Raw genomic sequence first — 21,940 nt, forward strand, 5'->3', positions numbered from 1 at the left:
CCCACTGCGTCACACACACAGATTTTATGTTCATTATCCAATACATTTCTCTGCATTAGCCGTTGGACTTTGGTCACACATCAGTGAAAATACTCTCCATGGTTATACGTGCAAGAAGATGTGTTTCTGTTGTGGGTTAAGCTATCAAGTATGCTGGACGGATGAGAATCGGGAGAAGTCAGTGCATTGCTAAGAGTTTATTCGGAAGCTTATGCTTTAGGTCTTCATCACAAAAGACGTTTCATGTTTACAGCAAGTTATTAGGAACTGAGATGGTTTTTCTTAAATTTCTACTGTTATAAAAGTAGACCACAGGAGACTGTTCTGAGCCATCTTCAAAACACAGACTGGTATTTTTGTATATAAACTGTACACCAAAAAAACAAGGCACTATACATTTTTGGATATCAAAGTATATCAAAGTTTGATTCAGAGAGTTTCTCAAGAAACCCAGGTGATAAATACAAACGCTTGGTTCACTTTAGCACCTGAAGCAGCACTGAGACCAAAAACCATTGCCCATTGCAAAGAGAAACCGTCTGGGATGCTCAAGAGGAAAGCATAGTGGTGGTTTAACAAACTGGGAACACGCAATGGCGCCTTAGCCAGCTACTTTCCTGAAGCCCTTTCTCGACAGAAGGTCTTGAAAGTGAGTAATACACATTTGCATTGTTAAATACATCCTTGTCCTATTGTGTTTTATATAAATATAAACTTTTGAAAATCCACAGCTTTAACAAAGGTAACACTTTACAAAGAGAGCGTCTTCCCAGCTCAAATGGCAAGTAGTGTATGCAGTCAAAAGGAAAGTCGCAGCAGTCTACTGTGAAACGTACAAAGAACAAGATTCATAAAACATCACCCACCCTTGCAGTCCAAAAAAAAAAAAGAAGAAAAAAAGATAGAGGTTGCAAAGAGTTCTCTATCACATTTACAATATTATGTTATTCTGGAGTAGGCAGTAATCTAGCAACTTCAGACCGTGTCTCATTTGCGTGATGGAAACTGATGCAAACCAACGTGTTGTGACTGCTACTGTAGCAGCTGCTGCTGCTGCTGAGAGATGTGCTGACTGGGTCCGGCAATAGCCCTTGACTACAAACAACGCATTGATCAGAAGAGTCCTTTTGCCTTTTTGAGGTTCACCTGTTTCCAAGAAGGCAGGCTGTTATATTCTTCTCTTGTCATCTGCAATGCAGTCTGTTGGAAAGAAAGCATTAAAAGCATTACCAACATAAAAGTGCATTTGGTGGGAACTCATCTTTGGCATTCTTAGTCCTCATTCTAGGCCTTCCGACATCATCTACTTTATTTCGGTTGAACTGATTTTAAAATTCTGTGTTAAGTAACTGTTACTGTTCTATGTGCTTCTTTGAATTTTGTTATGATTTTACATTTTATTAATTTGGGCATTTTCCTTAAATTAGAGAGGTGGCATAAAAATGCCCTAAATAAGTAAATAAAATAGAATAAAATAAATAAAACAAATGAAAGCGTAACAATGTAAATCAGCACAAAACACAAAGATGGCAGTTGCTTCCCATCTACCTCAAAGTCCTCATCTGAAAGGTAGATTTCAAGTTTTAATGGATCCACAGCCTCGGGGAGGGGCCTTGCCAGGATCTCGGCCAGCGGATACAGCTTTTTGCACAGTTTGGACAGCACATCTTCAACAAGGATGATCTGATTTGAAGCTTCAGCATCCTAAGGAAGAGATGAATCAAAGAGAAGCCATGAAGGGGGGAAATGCAGTGATGAAATGCCTCCAAGGTCCAATATGGGGCTGGATACAGGCCAGCTATTGTGTAGTGGGTTTGCCGCATGGACGAAAGACAAAGACTGGCATAGTGCATAGCACGCTTTATTGGTACACAACAAGACAAGGGACTAACGGCCGGCTGGCCAACTATATACACCCCTGGGGCCACACCCCTGGGTCCCGTTGGTGGGTTTGAATCTCCCGCCACGGTTCCCATTGGCTCCCCCAGTGGAGGGACTAGGAGCCTAGTCCCTATTGTTCTCCCAGAGTCAAGCTCTGGGGTAATCTCTGGCCCTAGAGCCGGTCAGCGGACACAACACCAGCTCTCTGTTTTCCCAGGGTGTCTGCATTCCAGTGCCCTGCCTTACTCAGGCACAGAGCTGTGCTCATTTACTGATCCCTTTCTGAAGGGTGAGTAACAGTATCAATGTGAGTCCAGTAGCACCTTAAAGTCCAAAAAGATTTCCAGGGTATAAGTTTTCCAGAGTCAAAGCTCCTTTCATCAGATACAAGTAGGAATGGCCCTTATAAGCATAAGAAGAGCCCTGCTGCATCAGACCAGCGGTCCATCTGGTCCAGCATCCTGTCTCACACTGTGGCCAACCAGTTCATCTGGAAGGCTAACAACAGGGCATTGAGACCTGGTTGCTTGTCTCTTCCCCACCCCCAGTTAATCCCCTTGGTTACAGAACGACCCAGCAATGAGGCACCCACATCTCCAACTGTGCCTTGAAAACCAATAAAGGAGATACGAAAGATTCCATTACCATCTCTGTGATCTCTGCAATGTCTTCCCTGTGCTCCCAGCTGGGAAACATATTGGTGAAAGTCAAGGGCTCAAGACCAGCATGAATTAGGTAAGATTTAGGAGGTTTCTTCACATTCTTTCCTGTACAAAGCGCAAAAAGGAAAAGAAAGGAGCAACGATCAAAACAGATCTTGACAATCTCCCTTCCTCCCACTTTGATGAACTGTAGAAAGTTTTAAACTTTTAAAAAGATGCACATCACAGGCACAAGCAGTTACCTTGTACTTTGTACAAGGAGAGCTGTCTCCTTAAGCTGGCTGAAGCCTTGGACTTGCCTTAACTAACCGAGTGCAGCTAGGTATGCATTGTACATGGCAGCAGACAGATATAGGTGCCTATCTTCTTCAGTATGGGGAAAAGCGGCACACAAAAAGTAACAGTGCTAACACAGAGACTGTCGTGATTCACTTGTATAGGTAAGGCTGGCCTAGATGAGTTTGATCTAGTGTCAGAGTGAATGACAGCTAGAGGCTGCAAAGGAGGCTGGCTATAACCGGTTTAAAGCAGTCCAGCCTGGCACTGAGCATTGCACCAGGATTGCATCAGCTGTGTGCTGATTGGTCAGTGGTTGTATATATGTACAGAGTGTACAGTGTACTGTGTCCTATCACTTGGAATGGTTGCAGCGGAGCACTTTGACACTGGGAATTGTATATTGGTGAAGCTGGGTGTGAAGAAATATCACTGTGTGTTTGCACGTAAGCTCTGGACTCCAGTCTTATTTGGGTACTCTAACTCACTTTGGGCACTAACGTGCTAGCCAGCATTCCGCGCACCTCGACACAGACTTGGGTCTCCATATCTTCACCGTCTCTGACATAAAACTCTCCCAACCACATAGGCATCGGCATATAGTGGAGACCCAACTTTTTGTTGCAAAAGGACAAGTGCCAATTGTCTTTAAATATGAATGCGCAAACACATGAGCACAAGCAGCACCTAGTTAGATGCAACTGAATGCCTTCTGTTTTTCCAAGCTGGAACTGTGGAAGCTGCTTGACGGTGGCAGGGCTGCCCCAACAAGGAGAGTATCTAACATGGCAAACTGGCCAGTCTAGATGGCCACTTCTCCCTACCCCACACTCTCAGTTTCCTTTTGGCCCTGCGACTCTGCTAAGAGATGAGACTGGAGAATTAAAGGATCAAGAAGTATTGCTATCGTATAAACACAGACACCTGGGGGGAGGGTGATTTTTTTGAGTAGAGAAGGATTTTCATTGTTGCTTTGCATTTCATACTAGCAAAGTGCCCACCGTCATGGCATACGTGTGTGCATACACACACACATTCAGAACTTGTATATTATAAGGATCATTGTCTGGGAACCCAAAACTAACTGCACCACTCTACAGGATTCCTGTTCCAGTGGGATGCAATTTTTTGCCTTCCCTGTGACACTTTTCTCATGTGAATCACCTTATCCTCTCCAAGTGTGGGAAATGAATTATTTTGTATGGGAGCAAATAAAGGACACTCAGTGCCATCACTAGTGGAAGGATTAAATTTCCTTCCTTGCTCTTGTCACTAAGAATAAAGCCTGCTTGCCTATTCTTTTGACACACCCCCCACTCCATTTTCATCTGCATAGTCCTGCCCCGTCCTGGGTTGTATGTCATGGTTCTACATGAAAAACCATTCTGGTTTGTTGTAGGAGGAGGCCTTTGACTCTTAAGTAACTTGTGCCATGTCCTTTTATAGACAAGAGCCCAACTTAATTGGATGGGTGAAGGGGACTGGAAAGCTGGTCAAGTACAAATACACGTTCAGAAATAGTAATATGAAAACACTTGTTAAGGCTAAGAGAAATGCCAGAACATGATGCAAAATGTAAGGATAACCTGCATTTGCACAGTGCATAAATTTGAAGGGACAACTATTACCATCACCCGGGGGACAATTACTTTTTTCTCATGGAAGAAGCATCCCTAATCATTATGTAGACCCAGGAAATCATGTCAAATTAGTTAATGAACTCTAATCCAAGAGCTTCTCAATAATGTGCCCTCCCTTAAACATACAGCACACTTAATGTCAGATACAGAACAGTCAAGGAAACACTTTAATCTCCCTGGGCTTTTTGTTTCTGAGTGTCCAGCCACTATATTTAAACTGAAAAGGCTTACAGGACCACTGGACTCGGCTTAAACACTGTTAGGACAAAGTTAGTAGGGTTCAGGGCTCTACAGATATTCTGCTCGCTTACTGGAGTTCCATTCTTCATTGTCTCTCAAGAACAACCCAGAGTACCCATCACTCAGCTGAATTCTCCTCAGAGAAGATGAGCAACACAGCAAAGAATAACGGCAATAAAAAGGGAAGATCTCCTATAAGAGCTCATGTAGGCCGTTACAGTTCTTGGCTTTCAATCTCTCTGTGGCCTTAGCAAAGCCACACTGGCCAGCGTCTGCTTGTTACTCCTTGGTGACCTGCCTTGCAAGGGTAACGGTTGCCAGGTACGAGGACAATAAAATGCTACTCTCATTCAAGTGCTCTCATTCAAGTACTAGTTGACGACAATGACTGTAATTATCCGCGGCTTAGGATCACATTCAGTACAATAAAGCCTTATGGAGATTTAAGCTGTTTATCTTGGGCACACTAGGCAGGTGTCTTGGGGCTGTCAAAAATAGGCTTGCCAAGTCCCCCCGGGGAGGCGAGGAAACCCCCGCCCCAGAGGCCCGTTCCCCGCCGGCGGCGGATCGGGCCCCGGGGGGAACCCCACCCCAATGTGCGCGTCACCCGGAAGTGACGCGACTATGCCGGGCACGCTGGGGGTGGGGCCACGGTCATCTGAGGGAAAACTCTATGGTTTTCCCTTGGATGGTCGTGGCCCCGCCCCCAGGGTCATCACGTCACTTTCGGGTGACGTGTGTGCGGCGCGCGCGTGCTTCAGACGCTGGACGGGAGTCCCCTGCTCCAGAGAAATTTACACTTGGAAACCCTAGTCAAAAAGGGTGGAACTCCCGGATATGCAGTACTGCCACTGAAAAGAGCAGTCCTGTGTCAGGGTTTCATCCCAATGCTTCCTCCCAATGTTAACATGTAGCCCAACTGGCCCATGTCTTGATAGCAATCTACCAAGCCTTTCCCCTGTCTGACTTCATTGGCTGCTGCTGATGGGGCAGCGTAAGGCACAGAGAACATAGGAAGAGCCCTGCTGGATCAGACCAGTGGTCCATCTAGTCCAACATTCTGTCTTTAACAGTGGCCAACCAGTTCCTCTGGAGGGCCAACAATAGGACATAGAGGCCCAGGCCTTCCTCTGATGTTGCCTCCTGTCACTGTTATTCAGAGGTCTAGTGCCTCTGAACGTGGGGGGGGGGGGGGGGAGAAGATCACAGTAGGGTGGGTGTTCCTCCCCCTCACACACTTTTCACATGCCATCTCTCTATGTCTGCACCAAAATCTTGCCCTGGAACACATTTTAACATGCCATTTTCTCTGTTCAGTTCTACCTTTGCAATACTGTAGGACCGTCTCCATTGCACATTTCCTGTCTGAAGCCCATCTGATTCGGGCAGATCCTGCTATTTCATTTTCCACAGGCCACCAGCCTTGCCAGAGGTACACTTCATGGTGATTGTCAACAAGAAAGAGGGCTGTTAAGACACAACAAAAATTTGCTTCAGCAACACAGTCATAGTTTGCTTTTCACAAAGTATCCTCGTGGCTCTCGCGCCAAGAAGTCTTCATAAATGGCCTAGAGCCAGGCAGTAGTCATTTCAGAGAGTGCGGGACAAAGAGGGAAGCTCTTGTGGAGGAGGTCACCCCTCTAACAAATGTGTTGGGGCAGGGCAATCTTGGAACAGCTGGTCGCCTTTTCATGTTATACAGGATCTTTTCAAGGTCATGCCACCTCAACTACCTCAGACAAAGCACAGAGGGTCATGCTGTTTCCCCTATTTTGTTTCATTTCATTATGACCTTATATGCAAACATGTTGGGCGCACAGAACTGAATTGTTGTCACAGTCAAAGCGGAACATTGACCTTTACTGAGCCATCTGTGTAGTCCAGGATTATACACACTGGACTGGGATCTGGGGCACTTGGGTCCAAATCCCATATTTACAACAGACCCATTGTGCAGCCTGTGGGGCAAGTCACTCAAGCCTAGTTTTCTGTATCAAATATGAGAATAACAACAACCTGAGAAACAAAGACTGGAGTTGTAAAGCAAACAGGAAAACTGCATAAGCAACAATAGAATGGTCGCAGTGCTGATTTGTGTGTGTGTGTGTGTGTTTTCGAAGGTTTGTTGGGAAACAGTGGCTGGGATCCTAAGCAGCTTGAGTAAAGTCATGCTCAAATTCCCTTCCTCCCCCCTCTCAGTGTAGCCTCCTGTACCTTACAAAATTAAGAACATAACACAAGAACATAAGAGACGCCAATGTTGGATCAGGGCAAAGGCCCATCCCGTCCAACACTCTGTGTCACACAGTGGCCAGAGATATCAGGTGCCATCAGGAGGTCCACCAGTGGGGCCAGGACATTAGAAGCCCTCCCACTGTTGACCCCCCCCCAAGCACCAAGAATACAGAGCATCACTTGCCCCAGAGCCCCTATCTATACCTTGTGGCTAATAGCCACTGATGGACCTCTGCTTGTACTCCTGCAGATCAGCACACCCCAGGAACAGTGTTGGGGGCAGAGCTGGAGTCCGCAGCAAGAGGAAAAGGAGTCAGCAGAGATCTTCCTCTCTCCGTCCAGAGACAGGAAGTCCATTCCATCAGAGAAGCAACTAGTATGCTGACAGAACGGAACCTTGGGATAAGTTTGAGGCTCCCAAATGTGGACCCTAAAGTGCCACGTTTGGCCGCCTCTAACTTATCAATGTGTCTAGTAGAAAAAAACTGATGTCCTCAGACCTTTTCATGTTCTACATTTGGAATAAGTAAGATATTATGTAAGAAAAAAGGTCACAGTAGTCCCCCCCCCCCCCCCAGTACTCCTCAAAATGTCCCTGTTTTTCCATTGGAAAAAAAATGAAAATATCCTCAGGCTTTTTCATACTATACATTTTGCGTTTGGAAAACTTGGCCTTAAGAAACATTGTATTCATTCTAAAAGAGAAAATACCTCATAAGAGGTTATTTTCAGTGTTTCCACCGTTTCCCTCTATGGGCCCTCACATCTATCGTTTCTGGGCAAGCCCATCTTTCCAGAGACTTCTTAAATATGTTTCCACAGGCAGGACTTGACATTACTAAAAATATAATAGGCTACCGCTTGCACCAACCTGGCTGTGGTGCTGTGTAGAGATCTTCCTGCAGGAATGGCATAGAGTTAACCACAGAGGGATCCCTAGCTGGGTATATGTATTCGGTGGCTGAGAATTCACCCGACGAACTACTGAGGATGAACAGGCGGGGAGTGAAGTTAAACTTCCCAGGATCTTTTAAGAACAACAACAAAAGTATTTAAAATCATCTGATTAAAGAAAACATAAATATATCATAAAAGTCTTATTGATCAGTTTAAAATCCCTACCACCCAATCAACACAGTCCTCTTAGCTGATTTTTTTTAAAAAACCATTAAACCAATTAATCTGACAGATCAATCAACTAATGCTTTACTTGTGAGTAATGGTAAGAGGCTACTCTGTCACACAAGGTATGTTATTTTAACAGGAAAGAATATGACATTCCTAAAAAAATTATACGCAAAGTTTCTTATTACAGTACATAACTTGTTACTTGTATGCAAATATAAGAGTACACCTTCTTTTTCTTGCTTCCACACCCGGGAAAAAGCCAGTATTTTGAGTAAAAGTAGAAGATAATTGGGTAAGTTTTTGGGTAAATTTTTGCTGATACTCTGGTGTTGACTTATATCTTGGCTTTCTAGTTGACAACCCAGCCTCATCCACTTGAAAGGCTGGATCCAAATTTACGAAGGCAGAAAGATACCGGTATTTCTCAAGTTTCAGATAGCAGCTGGTTCATCCTAGTTTCAGACAGCCACCTATCCCCAAATACTGATCTTTCATGTAGTACTTTCTACAACGACTACAAAAACTGATTCCATCCTTCCTGATCCTCAAACAAAAGTTATTAGAATCCAGAGTTCTAAGATATTTAAATGACACACACACAGGAAGACCACGCACACCTTACCTTGTAACATACAGTCGTAGGCTTTCCGGTCCCTCCTTCCTAAGGCATCCCAGAATCCCAATGGCTCTGACCCTTCATCACATTCATGTATCGTCACCTTGCTACTGCTGTGCAATCCTGCTTCCAATGGGCATCTGAAATGCAAAATACGTCCCCTGGCATCATTGCAAGTTTGTGGTGCTTTGTAATTCTTATTAAGACAGACTCACTCTTCATCACCTTGCTGAAAAACCTGAGACAAAGATCAGGGACCAGCCACTTGCCGGTCTTCCCCATTTCCCTTGCCTTTTCATCCATTCTTCTTCTTCTTCTAAAGCTACCTGAATTTGGCAGCAGTTTAGCCACACGTTCCATAACGTTTCCCAATGTCATCCATTGCCCAACTCTCATAAGCATTTTATAGAAACTGCAGGCCTGTCATCCATTGCCCAACTCTCATAAGCAAACAAAACTCTCATAAGACCAAACAAAAACCTATATGGAAACAACAGCATTGCTACTTACTGCTCTTTTATTTTATTGGCCACTGTTCTTCCTACATCTTTTGTGTGAGGCTGGGCTTTGCAGCCATGCCACAGGTAAATGAGGGCTTTGTTGATGTTGAGAATGATCATCGAAGTCCTGGACCTGAGGCTGCTACAGTGGCAGGCTACTTCAAGCAAGTTTCCTTCAACAGAAACTTCCCCTCGTACACAATACAATCGCCAGTCACCTGTAGTGGGGGCATTGACAGGACAAGCTCATTAGACATCACCAAGGCTGCTTCCAAATGGGCTATTGCATTAGGCTGAGTAAGATAAGAGCGACTTGAGTTGCAGAGGTTCTTGTGGGTGACCAGTGTGCAGACCACTGCTGATGACCTCCAGAGACACCCCCCCCATGCTGAGCTTACCCCCCACTATCAGGATCAGCAAAAGTGGTATTGCAACCCCACTGCCAAAGTATCACTAAGACGTCCACACTTGTTGCCTTTTCAGTAGTCAAAGTCTAAGTCTCAGCTCAAGGAAAAAAACGAACGTTGCTTAGTTTCCCCCCTCCATTAAGTGTGATGCTGGGGCTCATTTCAAAGATGCTTCGGAACTGCTTTCTCAGAGCTGGCAAGTAATCCTCACTATCTGGGCCAGTTGTAGCAAATGCAGCTTTGCACATGACATTTATGACTTCCTCATATACTCTGGATCATATAACTGGAGCTGCGGTGGCTCAAGTGGTTAAGACGTTGAACTGCAGGCTATGGAAGGTCAGTAGTTCAGCAGTTCGAGACCCGGGTGCCGCACGACGGAGTGAGCTCCCATCTCTAGTTCCAGCTCCTGCCAACCTAGCAGTTCGAAAGCAAGAAAATGCAAGTAGGTAAATAGGTACCACTTCAGTGGGAAGGTAACAGCATTCCGTGCGCCTTGGTGTTTAGTCATGCCGGCCACATGACCACGGAAACGTCTTTGGACAGCGCTGGCTCTTCGGCTTTGAAACGGAGATGAGCACCACAACCCTAGAGTTGGATTCGACTGGCTTTTGAGCAAGGGACCCTTTACCTTTACATATACTCTACATACATTAAAATTTTAATATATTGGTTCATCTAGTTCCAAATTGTCTATTCTGGCTGGCCATGGCTCTTCAGAGGAAAAGGTCTTTCACAATACTTATTTCCTGAGATCATTTAACAATCACAAACCCCCACCCTCACACCGGTCTTTCACAACTACTGTTTCGTTTCCTCGTTCTGAACTGTGGCATTCAAAACTGGAACTAGCAAAATTAAATCCGAATGTGCTTAGATTGGGGGGGGGGACTGCAACAGGTATGGATTTACTCTGTGTGTTTTCTTCTTCCTCTTCCCTTCTCCCAGCATGAACAATCATTCCACCTTGAAAGCACTGGAGAAAACATGGCGGCTCTTTTCCTTGAAGAACTTGCACCTGAAAAAACAACAGACTTGTTCTAGAGCTACAGCAAATTGAGGCTAAGGATGCAAACGGCCTCTGAGACTGTGTGCAAAGGTCATGTTAAAGATCACGTAACTAGCAAACCACCACCAATAGGCAGAAGAGCAATTAGTTCAACAATATCACTATATCCAGGGCTATTTTTGGGCAGGAACGCACAGGAACAGAGTTCCGGCTGGCTCCTGAGTTGGCCACACCCAGCAGGAACTCATTAGTATAATAGGCCACACCCAACAGCAGACACTCATTAGAATTGGCTACATTAGGGGTGTGTGGCCTAACATGCAAAGGAGTTCCTGCTACAAAAAAACCCTCTGGGTTTTGACAACAAAGTAAACAGAATAAGAAGCAAAAGGTGGGTGTGGCTGGATATCCACACTTCTGGTAACATGGGGGTGTGGCCTAATATGCTAATATGCTGTGCTGTCAAGGGTGTGGCCTATTATGCTAATGAGTTCCTGCTGGGCTTTTTTTACAAAAAAAGCCCTGACTATATCTGATTCTGAATGTGGCCCAAAAATGTGGATTAAAAAAAAATGAAGAGCAGATCCATGTCGTTATTTATTTATTTATTTACAAATCTGGCTGAATCCCCAGGTTTGCAGGAAAACCTGAAAAGTTTTTTTAAGGCAACAGGGATTTATAAACCTCTGAACTTGAATAAAAAAATGAAGTATTGGGATGGTATGTCACAAGATCAGACCCCATCTTGAGAGCTGCCTAGAAGTGTCCAAGATGCATTTGTGTTGGGTGTGTGTGTGTGTGTACCAGGAGGGTACAGTAGTGGTGGTCAGAGAAGGCAGGCACTAAGCACGGATGGTGTTTGGATTTGGAGGGACCTGCAGCCAGTCTAGAACTCAGCAACCCCCAAAACCAACAGGCACTGCCGTGTGGATGAGAAGTTGGCATTGAGAGATGACTGTGTTCACATTGAATCAAGATGGGTAGCCGTGTTAGTCTGTCCGTAGCAGTAGAAAAGAGTAAGAGTCCAGTGGCACTTTAAAGACTAACACAATTTTTTGGTAGGGTATGCGCTTTTGTGAGTCACTGCTCACTTTGGGCTGGGAGGGAGCATGTGGCTGGCTGTGGACCTTTTCCCAGCTCAGACACGGTGGATCAGCACTCAGGACTTGCCTCCTTCAGCTGCCACCACTGTTCCCTCTAAGCTGAGTTAGTGTGAGCTGGCTCACAGTTTTTTAGTCTCCAGCTCACAGATTTTTGTCTTAGCTCAGGAACAATAGCTCCAGAGCAAACTAATTTATGCAGTAGCCAAATCGCTCACTCATAATTTTAATGCTAGGAGCTCACAAAGTAGATTTTTTTCTCACAAGACTCCACAGCTTAGAGGGAGCATTGGCTGCCACCTTCTTTTCCTCCTGGTGACAAGAGGGAGGTGATGGGAAGGGGGAAGACCAGTACTGGGGGTAAGAGAGGGAAGGAGGAGGAGGGTGCAGAAGCAAAAATATGGAAGAGAGGAAGCAAAAGGTTGCTGGAATGGGGTGGTGGTGGTGTCAGAAGTCAGATGAGAAAGCAGAGAACAATGAGAGAGTGTCCTTACAAGTTTCTTATGGGTCTCTGCTAGTTCATATTGAGCTGGATCTAGTTAACTGTGAGTTGCAGGAAAATATACTGGTGCCTAAGCACATGCTACTTCCTTCTGGACAGCAATTTTGGCTCAAAGGGCTAACTGTAGTCTTCCATCTAGAAGAATGAATATTGACATAACACAAATCATGCAAGTCCAGGTGTTCGCAAGCATGATGAAGAATGTGCAGTCAGCATCTCTGTAGATTTCCAAGAAACCAAAGAATTCTTCTTACTGCCAACTCAGGTGTCATAGTGGACTGTTCGTGTGTTTTAGACCTGTCTTTTACCGGCAATGGCCTCTCTCATGAGACATCTAAGGCACGTGATACATTTCTTAGCCACAACAACATCTGTGACCTCTAGTGCTTTGCAAGATATATTGGAAGTGGCAGACTCTGCTATGGCTGAGACTGAACTCCCAGTTCTTAAATGTAAATGCTGGGGAGGACTCCCATCAGAGGGAAAAGTTACATCTGAACCAGCCTTTATTCCCTTCTTGATGACCCAGAAGACGGAATGAGTCTCCAGGAACATGACTCTGCATCTACAGTGCTTTTCTCCCAAGTAAATCTTGTTCTACTACTTGTGCAGCTCTCAAGAGACAGAATTCATTCCCCTGAGTTACCTCTGTGGGAGCAAGACATCACCACTAGTTAGTCAGAATCTACCCATGATCTGAACAGTACCAAGGATGAAAAGAACATGAAAGCCATGGATGGTCCTCACCTGGGCACCCCTCTCTTCATCCAGCTCCACCGTCATCAGCGCAGATGTCCCTTTCTCACTGACAGTTGAGTGCCTCCCTTGCCAGAAGAAGTAAACACATTTTTCTTTGCCAACAACCCTTGTTTGCTGGTCTCCCTTTTGTCTGCTTCCAACTGCAAAACAAAGTCAAGTCAAGAGAGGCTATAAACTGTGCGTGCCCAGTCATCATAACATTACATTTAGGGCTAAGGTGGTAAACATTAAATCAAAAGGAGTGCGAAGTGTTCCTGCAAGGAACTGGCAGACAAAGATACACACTGAAAACCTCTGCCGATTGGCCAGGTGCCCATACTTATCAAAGCAACAAACTTTGCTTGAAGCAAATCAAGGCAATTACAGTATGCATATGGTCTTCAGCACCTTCATCATGCAGCCAGATTAAAATAAGCGATGCGTGTCACTTTCAATTTAAACTAGTCTTTGACAGCTAGGCATATTTTTGGGAGGCTGAGTAACACTGGAAAGAACTATAGCTGGATAGAAAGGGCTTCACAGAGTGCAATTCTCCTGAGCAAACGTTTTAAAGAGTTCAACAAGACACACGGGGATGTACAGGGAACAGTACATTACTGATATGCTGCTTTTGTAACTACAAAGAGAACTGACCCAAGTGGTGAGCTGAAGGGCAAGAACCAGGCTTTAATTTTTATTTCTTTATCAAATTCATACCCCACCACTCCCTTAACAAGGGAGGCTTCGGGTGGCTTACAACAAAGTAAATTACAATTCAGTAGACAGTCTTAAAAGCAACAACAACAACAATAAATATAATATATAGCACAATTTAAAACCAACAATACAAATCTTGTATTCAAACATAGCTGGTTAGTAATCTGTTTTATACTTAAGCAACATTTAAGCACAAAACCAAAAGACAATACATCTGACTCATTTTCAAGAGGTGATATGAAAGCTTTTTTGCGTGTGGAATGTCTGTCACCTCCAGCGGGAAAAAAAGACTGCAAAGGATCCCGTGACACCATGATGACAAACAAAAATTTATGTATGTTCACATCCTGCTCTTCTTCTGAGAAGCAGGGCTGGTTCCAGCAATTGATGTACATAAAAAAACTGAATCAATGCTGATGTGCTTGAATGGCTAAGTGCATCATGAGGAGCAAAGATCAATGCTACCTGATTCAAGCACCATCGATACCTCATTATGGAGAATTCCAATCTTTCACTAACCTGAAGTGCTCACCAGATATTTCCACTTGACCACATATGTGTCTCCCTCATGGAACTGCCCAATGCTTTGTTTAGGGAGCCGGCTGTAATCAAATTCCAAGATGTGCCACACGTCCACAGAGACGGTGATGATCTCAAACTGTCTCCCATCCTCTCCCTCAATGAATCCATAGCCACGGCCAATATTCATCCCCTCTAAGATTGTCCCGACGGTTGTCTGGGGCACGGGTACCATTCGCATAATGTCATATGGCTTAATGTCAGACCTGGTTTCCTCCTGGAAGGAGACACAAACGTTTTGTTTTGACTTAGCAGCATATTGAACATATTATGATATAAAGGCAGAGCCACTAAAGGAGATTTATGAGGTTTATCAGAAGAAGAGAAGAAGAAGAAGAGATTGCATTTATAGCCCGCCCTTCACTTGGAGTCTCAGAGCGGCTTACAAACTCCTTTCCCTTCCCCTCCCCACATGTATTGGAAGCTGGCACAGTACTACAGTCGCCTTCCCATGAATACACTGGGTAAGGTCTTGGCCAAACAGTTTCTCAGGGATTGTTTCCCATCTATAAAAGCAAAATAACGTTATGCCCCACAGGATCAATGTAAGGAGTAACAAAGTAATTTACATGGTAAACACTGCTATATATTATTATGTTATATCATTAATATCATTACTATTAATAAATTATTATACACCACCTTCTGTTGAGTGGATTCAGAGTTCTTCTCTACAGGTTTCTTCAGCTCAGTCCAATCAAGAAACTTTTCTTTAAATAATATTGTCTCGTTATGTTCTGTGAGCCTCCCAAAAATAGCCCAGTCCGGTCGCCCTTGTCCTTTTCTGCATTACCAAAAAACGCAGAAGAAAATCCAACATATCAGTTAACATAATACTCTGCTAAATAACCTGAAAACGAAGCCAGAAAGATTTATTTTCCCTCTACATTTCCTGTCTTTCTTAAGCTGGCAAAAGATCTATATATTCCATAAGCAGTGGCCAGCCTGTCCCACAAAACCATCAACGTTTGTGAGAAATCCTTTCGTCTGCAGTTAATTCAAATCCGTAAACCCTCAAGAGTGAGGAGAGGAAATTCAGAGGAGAGGAAATTCAGCATGAAAGTCCATAGGTTTGGATACCTTGGGATAAGGGGATTGCATTCACCAGGATCCAGAGGATTGATATCACAGTTAGCATAGTCAAAGGTACCATTCCACAAGTGTTTGGCCAGTTGGAATGCCACTTTCCTTTGTGCCAGGGTGACCTCTTTTCCATGCCAAACGTAGACTTCACTGCCAAAGTCAAACACCAAGACCTGAAAGGGGAACAGACGATGCAGTCGCTCATTCTGCTGTAAAAGGGGTTGGGTGGGTGGCAGGAAAAATGCTGGGTGGAATCCTGAGCTCTATATAACATCAGCCGAGGAAGAAGTAGAAATGTTCCTTACAATAAAACACCAACAATGGTGCAGAGAAGGCAAATTCAGCTTCAGTTGTTGGCCATCGAAGAGTTTAGATGTGGCCAGTAGAGACAATATGTGTAACATTCTGTTGTATAAGTAAAGCCCCCCCCCCAACTGAAGAAAACAGATACTCAGACTGAAAACTGTCATCTGAAAGTACTCTGTGGAAACATGCAAGGACGGCTTATGTAAAGCTGGGATTGAGTCTGCTAATGGGAAAGTTTGCCCATATTGAATTTTAAGTGCTATAAGTTGCTTCAGGCATTCCAGCACATTTGGCTGTTAGTGGTAATGGCGTGAAAGCGATTCCTTAAGGTACTCTGAAGCAAGATTCAAGAATAAGCTTTTGAGAGTCAAAACTTCATCTACTGCAGGCCAACATGGCTACCCCTCTGAAACTACTCCAATAAGGATCCTCCATTGCTGCTCTGCCTTGAAATTCAATATTTGCTGCTTTGGCTACAGCAACATCTTATGGAAAGTTGCCTGGGTGCTGCCAAGCCTGAATCTCCTCAAGTAATGTGCAGCAAACCACAATATTACAGCACTTCCACACCTCTCCGCTTCATTCGTAGCTGCTTGCACGCACATGGGAAGGGGAGCAAGCTCACAGAACCACCCACTTCTTTTCAATTAGGCCTTACTGGAAAGATGTGGGGCAGTGGCATCCCCCCCATATTACAGCACTTCCACACCTCTCCGCTTCATTCGTAGCTGCTTGCACACACGTGGGAAGGGGAGCATGCTCACAGAACCACCCACTTCTTTTCAATTAGGCCTTACTGGAAAGATGTGGGGCAGTGGCATCCCCCCCCCCATCCATCCCTAAGACTCTGCCTGGACACCAAAGTCACCTGCAAGACCCTGCTTAGTGTGCTACTCCCCATCAGAGGTTCAGTGATCAGGGAAAAGCAGCATTTATTTAGATATTTATGCCTTGCTTTTTTATCACCAATGGGGCCCCTAAATGGCTTACAATGCCGTTCTCACCTCTTCACGTTTGTCCTCACAACCACCAGCCTATGGGGTAGGTGGTTAAGGCTGAGAGAGCACAACTGCCCCAAGAACCGACCCTCCATGACAGGATGGGGATTTGAAACTGGGTCTCCCAGCTCCTAGTCTGATAAGTCTGCACCACGGTAACTCCAGTTCCATTAAGTCCACTCACAAAGAGTGCTGGGAAGCTTCTTGACAATGCATCTAGCCCTGTAATGTCCCCTCAATCTGGTGGTGCCTCTCTGAGCTCCCAGCCAATGCCCATGTCAAGCCTTCCATTTTAACAAGAAATGCTAGGGATGTTACACATGCACAAGACAGCCACCTCCATTAATTTATGCTCCCAGTTGTTCAAAGCCTCTGAGCCCTGGGCTGGGCCTCACTCTAACTGGGCCAAGAGAAGAAAGGAATCTAGAAAGCAGGATAAAAGGGCGGTTTTTAGGCACACCAGAGCCGCCACTGAACTTCAAAATGCTACTTACGGTACCTCTTTTGAATTTAACAGTGTGCACTTTGGCATCTTCCCCCAGTAGTCATCATCAGGGATGAGTTTGTCATCCACCAGCCGGTAAATGCAATTGGTTTCTATTATTGCAGCTTCATACATTTCGTCTTCTTCGGGTCTTCCAGCAGCTTAAAACAAGAAGACAGAACAAAAAAGTACAAATGTCACAGTGCTCCTGCCAAGGCCCAGGCCCAGGCCCATCTGGGAATTTTCTTAGAAGACTGAGAGAACATAAGCTCCTTACACTGGTAACTTGTCTGGCCACCAAGGAGCTTCCAGAATTCTCTGGCCGTGTGGCTCTGAGTATTGATGCCTTCCTCTACGGTCTGCACGTAAGGAGCTCGGCAGCCAAGTTCCCGCTTCGTCTGAATTAACGTTGCAAGTTCTGAAGCCTGAGAGGTGTAAAACGATTGGATCAAGAGAGGCTTGTGCCACTGGCTCAGGCCCCGGCTGTTTAGAAGGTGGCACCGATTCCTCCCTCATCCTGCTATTTTCATTAACTGGTATTGAACAACAAAATTGTGTAAGATACAAACAACCAGGGGTCATTTCCTGCAAGAGCGCACAGGAGCGGAGCTCCGGCAGTAAAGAACCTAGGGGGCGGGCACATACAACAAGCCCCACCCTCTGCTCCCAGCAGCCCTCAGTCAGAGCAAGAAGCAGCCAGGTAAGCTGTAGAGCCCCCCCAAAAAAACCGTCCAGTGGCACCTTTAAGACCCAAGTTTTATTCAGGTACCAGCTCTCCCTCCTCTGCGAGGACAGATCTGCACGTTAACCCCCCCCCCCAATAGCTAGCAATCCCAAAAAGTCCAGTTGGACCCTGAGCACTGGGTGTTGCCTTCTGACACACTTCCGGTGATGTCAGGGGGTGTGGCACATGCAAATAAGTTATGCTAATGAGTTATACTAATGAGCTCCTGCACCTCTGTCTACGAAATGACCCCTGCAAACAACAGCCTCTTTTGTTTGCATTTAAAGTAAGCATTTATTGCATTTAACATAAAAGGCAATAGGATATGCTGCTATGGAAACTCTCCTTTTCTGCTTGAACACTTTGAATAAAATGCAAACTGAATAACTTCTACTTTTCTAAATAAAATGTTTTTTTTTTTAAAAGTCCTGTGTTCTTTCAGATTTGACTCTGTGTATTGTCTACAGCCAAACTGCCCCTGGAAACTAAAATTACTGAGAAGCAGGGAAAAGGCTGTGGTATCTCAGAGCTTTAGAAGACTCACCTTAGCTTTTTCTATGACATTGGCAAACTCGCCCGTCCACAGGAAGCAGTAATGGGGAGTCAGCAGCAGGAAACAGTCGCCGCTGTTTAGTGATGAAGCCCTTGGTTCCACTAATCTTGTTTGAACATGTCTTCTTCCTGAACAGGAAGGGGGGGAAAAAACCTTTGGGCTAATTGTGTTACTATAAATATGGACTGGAGCCAGCTTTCAGACACAACTATTTTGAGAAAACTGACCATGACAAATAGCGCTACTCCATCCCTTCAATGTCATTTAAGCTTAAAAGTTGTTTTAGAATAGATGGTTCACTGACATGAGGAATAAAGCTATTTGCTTCAGAATTGTTTTCACTGCTTTGCCTTGCTCTTAGTATGCTGCTTTGAGTCTCCATGAAGGGAGGAAAGGTGGTATGGAAATATTTAAACAAACACACCTGTGCTCCATTTCGAGGCTGAGATAACAGAGGAACACACACTAAATAATCCACTTTCAATGCACTTTGCAACTGGATTTTACTGTGTGAACGGGCAAAATCCAGTTGGAAAGTGCATCGAAAGGGGATTATTTAGTGTGTGTGACCGCAGCCCATGTCGTAACAGCACCCACAATTCTTTAATTTACACCATTACTTTCATTCCTTCTAGACTAGTTTAGTTAATGTCAGATTTTTAGCTTGCCAAGAAATGACGTGCTAGAAAGACCAGCAAACACTTCCTCTCATTTCTTTCTATGGGCTCAAAAGGTATACACGACAGACCTTTCTCCATTACAACATAACAAGCCAGGAGCTCCGTGCATCTAAAAGGCTCTGGATTTTGGTGGCATTTACAGCACTTTTGCAGTGAAATATGTGACGTTACGCTGTACATTGGCCCTGCACAGCAAGTTGTAAAAGGCACCAAAGTTGAAATGGCTTAAGCACATAGCCATGGCAGTCAGAACCATCACACCTCTCTTCTCTTTGCCTCACATGCAACAGACTGATGTGCTTGCATACTATGTCGGGAAGTAAAAGAGCTGCCAGTGCTGATACATAAATGTTTGTGCAACAGCTAGCACACTGATGGACACATGAAGCGGCCTTACTCTGAATCAGACGACGGATCCATCAAGGTCAGTATTATCTATTCAGACTGGCAGCGGCTCTCCAGAGTCTCAGGCAGGGGTCTTTCACATCACTTACTACCTGATCCTTTTAACTGGAGATGCCAGGGATTGAACCTGGGACCTCCTGCATGCCAAGCAGATGCTCTACCACAGATCCATGCCCTCTGCTCAATATATACAACAGGTAAGTTCTAGAGAGTCTCATGCTTCTGGCTCAAGGAAGTGGCTGTACAAGTTCTTGCACAAGCAGATGAATCATCCCTGAAGTTTGTTTCACTTTCCTCGGGCACATTCCAGTGTGCAGTACAAACAGCCCTTCCATGAGTGGAAGACAATTTCCACATGTGGAAGGGAACTACTACATCCAGTGCCAGGTTTCTTATTGTACGTTCTGTCAAGTGTTTGGGTCTCTCTTTTCCGGGATTGAAACTAGCGTGTTCTAAGCATTGGTCAGTTCAAAGAAAGTGATGATATAGATAAAAGCAACTCAAGAATCCTATTTCAGAGCCATCTGCCAGTTTAGCTACATCCCTGTTTTAGGACAATCACTAGGGTGCAGATGCTGTTGCTCCCCAGCATGGGGAGGCAAGATTTTTTGGAGAGGGAGGAGAAGAGAAAAGTTAGGAAGGGACATCTTCTTCCTCTGACCCACCCACCACAAATTACTTTTGCGGGGCCCAACTTGCAAGCATGAGCACAACATCGGCAAAATTACCAATATCATTCATTTCACTTGGGAAGGTTTAACCAGGTCCTTAACAGAGCAATCCTGTGCAGGGTTACTACAGTCTATGCCCATTCATTTCAATGAGTTCAGGTTGGGGTAAACCTGCATGATAGGATTGTAGTGGTAATCTCCCACTGAAATGAATGAAATTTTACAGTGCTTCAAGTCTGTCTGGATCACGACCCCATCAGTTTCGTACACTTCATATTCCAAGCTGATTAAAAGAGAACCTGTACTATTTAATAGCTCTTTCACCTACCTTTTATCTGCAAGAGCATCAGTTTCTTGTATGGCACAGCACTGTTGTTTGAGTTCTGTTCTGTTAGATTGACACTACGTAGGCTAACACTGCTGAAGTTCTCTTTACTTGCTAAGCCAGCAAGCGCTACTTCTGAGAAATTTGAGTTTCCAGACACTTAGGACAAACGAAGTAAAAAAAAGAAAGACAGAAAGGAAAAAAAGGGGGGGAAAGAAAAAAGCCAAACACACACACAGAACAAAAAAACCACGTTATGTTTTGCTTCCATATGTTATTTAAGTTTTTCTCATGCACGGCTCATTTTCAGCTTTTTTTGTTGTTGCTGCTGAAAGAGACAACAAAAAAACAGGTTGAGCTCATTTTACTCGCTAGTCCAAAGATCCTGGTATTTCCAGGAGGCAAATGTCAAGATAATTGGGGTACAATGAAAGCATTTTATATTTGAAGGTTTTTCTCTTAATGACATAAGGCAGCAACGTCCAAGTATCTAATACTTTGTCCAGACAAAACATAGTTTTTTGTACAGGAGTTCCTGAGTAATTTCTTGTTACAAAGGACCCAGATGTATTATCAATGTTATTTCAGTAAAAATCACATTTTTCCATCAGTCAAATCACAATGGTTGTGGTCAACAGGAAAAGGGGGAATTTCCTCCTAACTAAACATATCAACTGTCATAGCAAGGAATGTGTGTTGGACTGTTTTCAACTCCTATTGTACGATGACCATGCCATCATTACTGACGATCACCAATTTTCTCCTCTTGGACACACCATTTTGTGAACTAAGCATATTAGAGGCTAAGCACTCTCTCACTATACCAGCCTATGACAGTGGTGCTTTTTAAATAAGACATGTTCAATACCCACAAAACTCACAGCAATGTTCCAACCAGATCTTTCTGCTCCCCTTACAGAGAGTGAAAAAGCCTGGGTCTCATCTGCAGTGACCTTAACACTATTGACAGATGAACACATTTTGAGTCCACTGGCACCTCTAAGACCAACAACGTTTTATTCAAAGTGTAAGCTTTTGTATGCAAAGCACACTTCTTCAGACAAATGGACAAATGTGCTTTGCAAATTACTTTGGATAAAACTTTGTTGGTCTTAGAGGTGCCAATGGACTCACAATTTGTTCTGCTGCTTCAGACCAACATGGCTACCCACCTGAATTATTGACAGGTGTTAGTATATTTAAAAGTGTCTATCAATAAAGCTGAGAGAAATCAATGTTTCTATAGTTTTTCTTCTACTTTGGACCTGCCAACCCTATGCAGGAAGTAATTAAGATCTCCCAAAAATGTAGAAATGAATGTTTTAGAATTTCAGTCTTCATTCTACGCCTTCGGCAACCCACTTTCAAAGACAGGTTCTGTATGACTGATTCTTAGGAAGACACAATGCTTTACAACATGAGTAATATTTAGAAGACTGTTTCTGTTAAACAAGAAATAGCCTTTGAACAAATGTTTCAAA

The 21,940-nt window shown here is 44.2% G+C and overlaps 1 protein-coding gene across 6 annotated transcripts in view; it reads right to left on the reverse strand.

The window, feature by feature from the left end:
• Nucleotides 1-6: 6 nt before the first annotated feature.
• Nucleotides 7-21,940, reverse strand: part of SVIL (supervillin) — an 82,799-nt gene continuing 60,865 nt past the window's right edge. For 5 of the 6 annotated variants that reach the window (XM_015408118.1, XM_015408116.1, XM_015408120.1 and 2 more), the window contains 16 exons: nt 20,463-20,618; nt 18,370-18,506; nt 17,379-17,526; nt 17,117-17,262; nt 15,311-15,486; nt 14,873-15,014; nt 14,171-14,447; nt 12,944-13,095; nt 10,498-10,603; nt 9,189-9,396; nt 8,685-8,818; nt 7,806-7,961; nt 6,023-6,166; nt 2,527-2,648; nt 1,549-1,704; nt 7-1,200 (listed from right to left, as the gene is read on the reverse strand). In XM_015408118.1, coding sequence (XP_015263604.1) covers nt 1,114-1,200; nt 1,549-1,704; nt 2,527-2,648; nt 6,023-6,166; nt 7,806-7,961; nt 8,685-8,818; nt 9,189-9,396; nt 10,498-10,603; nt 12,944-13,095; nt 14,171-14,447; nt 14,873-15,014; nt 15,311-15,486; nt 17,117-17,262; nt 17,379-17,526; nt 18,370-18,506; nt 20,463-20,618 — 2,447 coding nt within the window. In that variant the 3' untranslated portion in view covers nt 7-1,113. Of the gene's footprint in view, nt 1,201-1,548; nt 1,705-2,526; nt 2,649-6,022; nt 6,167-7,805; nt 7,962-8,684; nt 8,819-9,188; nt 9,397-10,497; nt 10,604-12,943; nt 13,096-14,170; nt 14,448-14,872; nt 15,015-15,310; nt 15,487-17,116; nt 17,263-17,378; nt 17,527-18,369; nt 18,507-20,462; nt 20,619-21,940 lie in introns of those variants that run through there. The other variant, XM_015408122.1, reaches the window with a different exon arrangement.

Source organism: Gekko japonicus, unplaced genomic scaffold (assembly GCF_001447785.1).
Source record: "Gekko japonicus isolate JY-2015 unplaced genomic scaffold, Gekko_japonicus_V1.1 scaffold87, whole genome shotgun sequence".
NCBI classification, from domain to species: Eukaryota; Metazoa; Chordata; class Lepidosauria; order Squamata; family Gekkonidae; genus Gekko; species Gekko japonicus.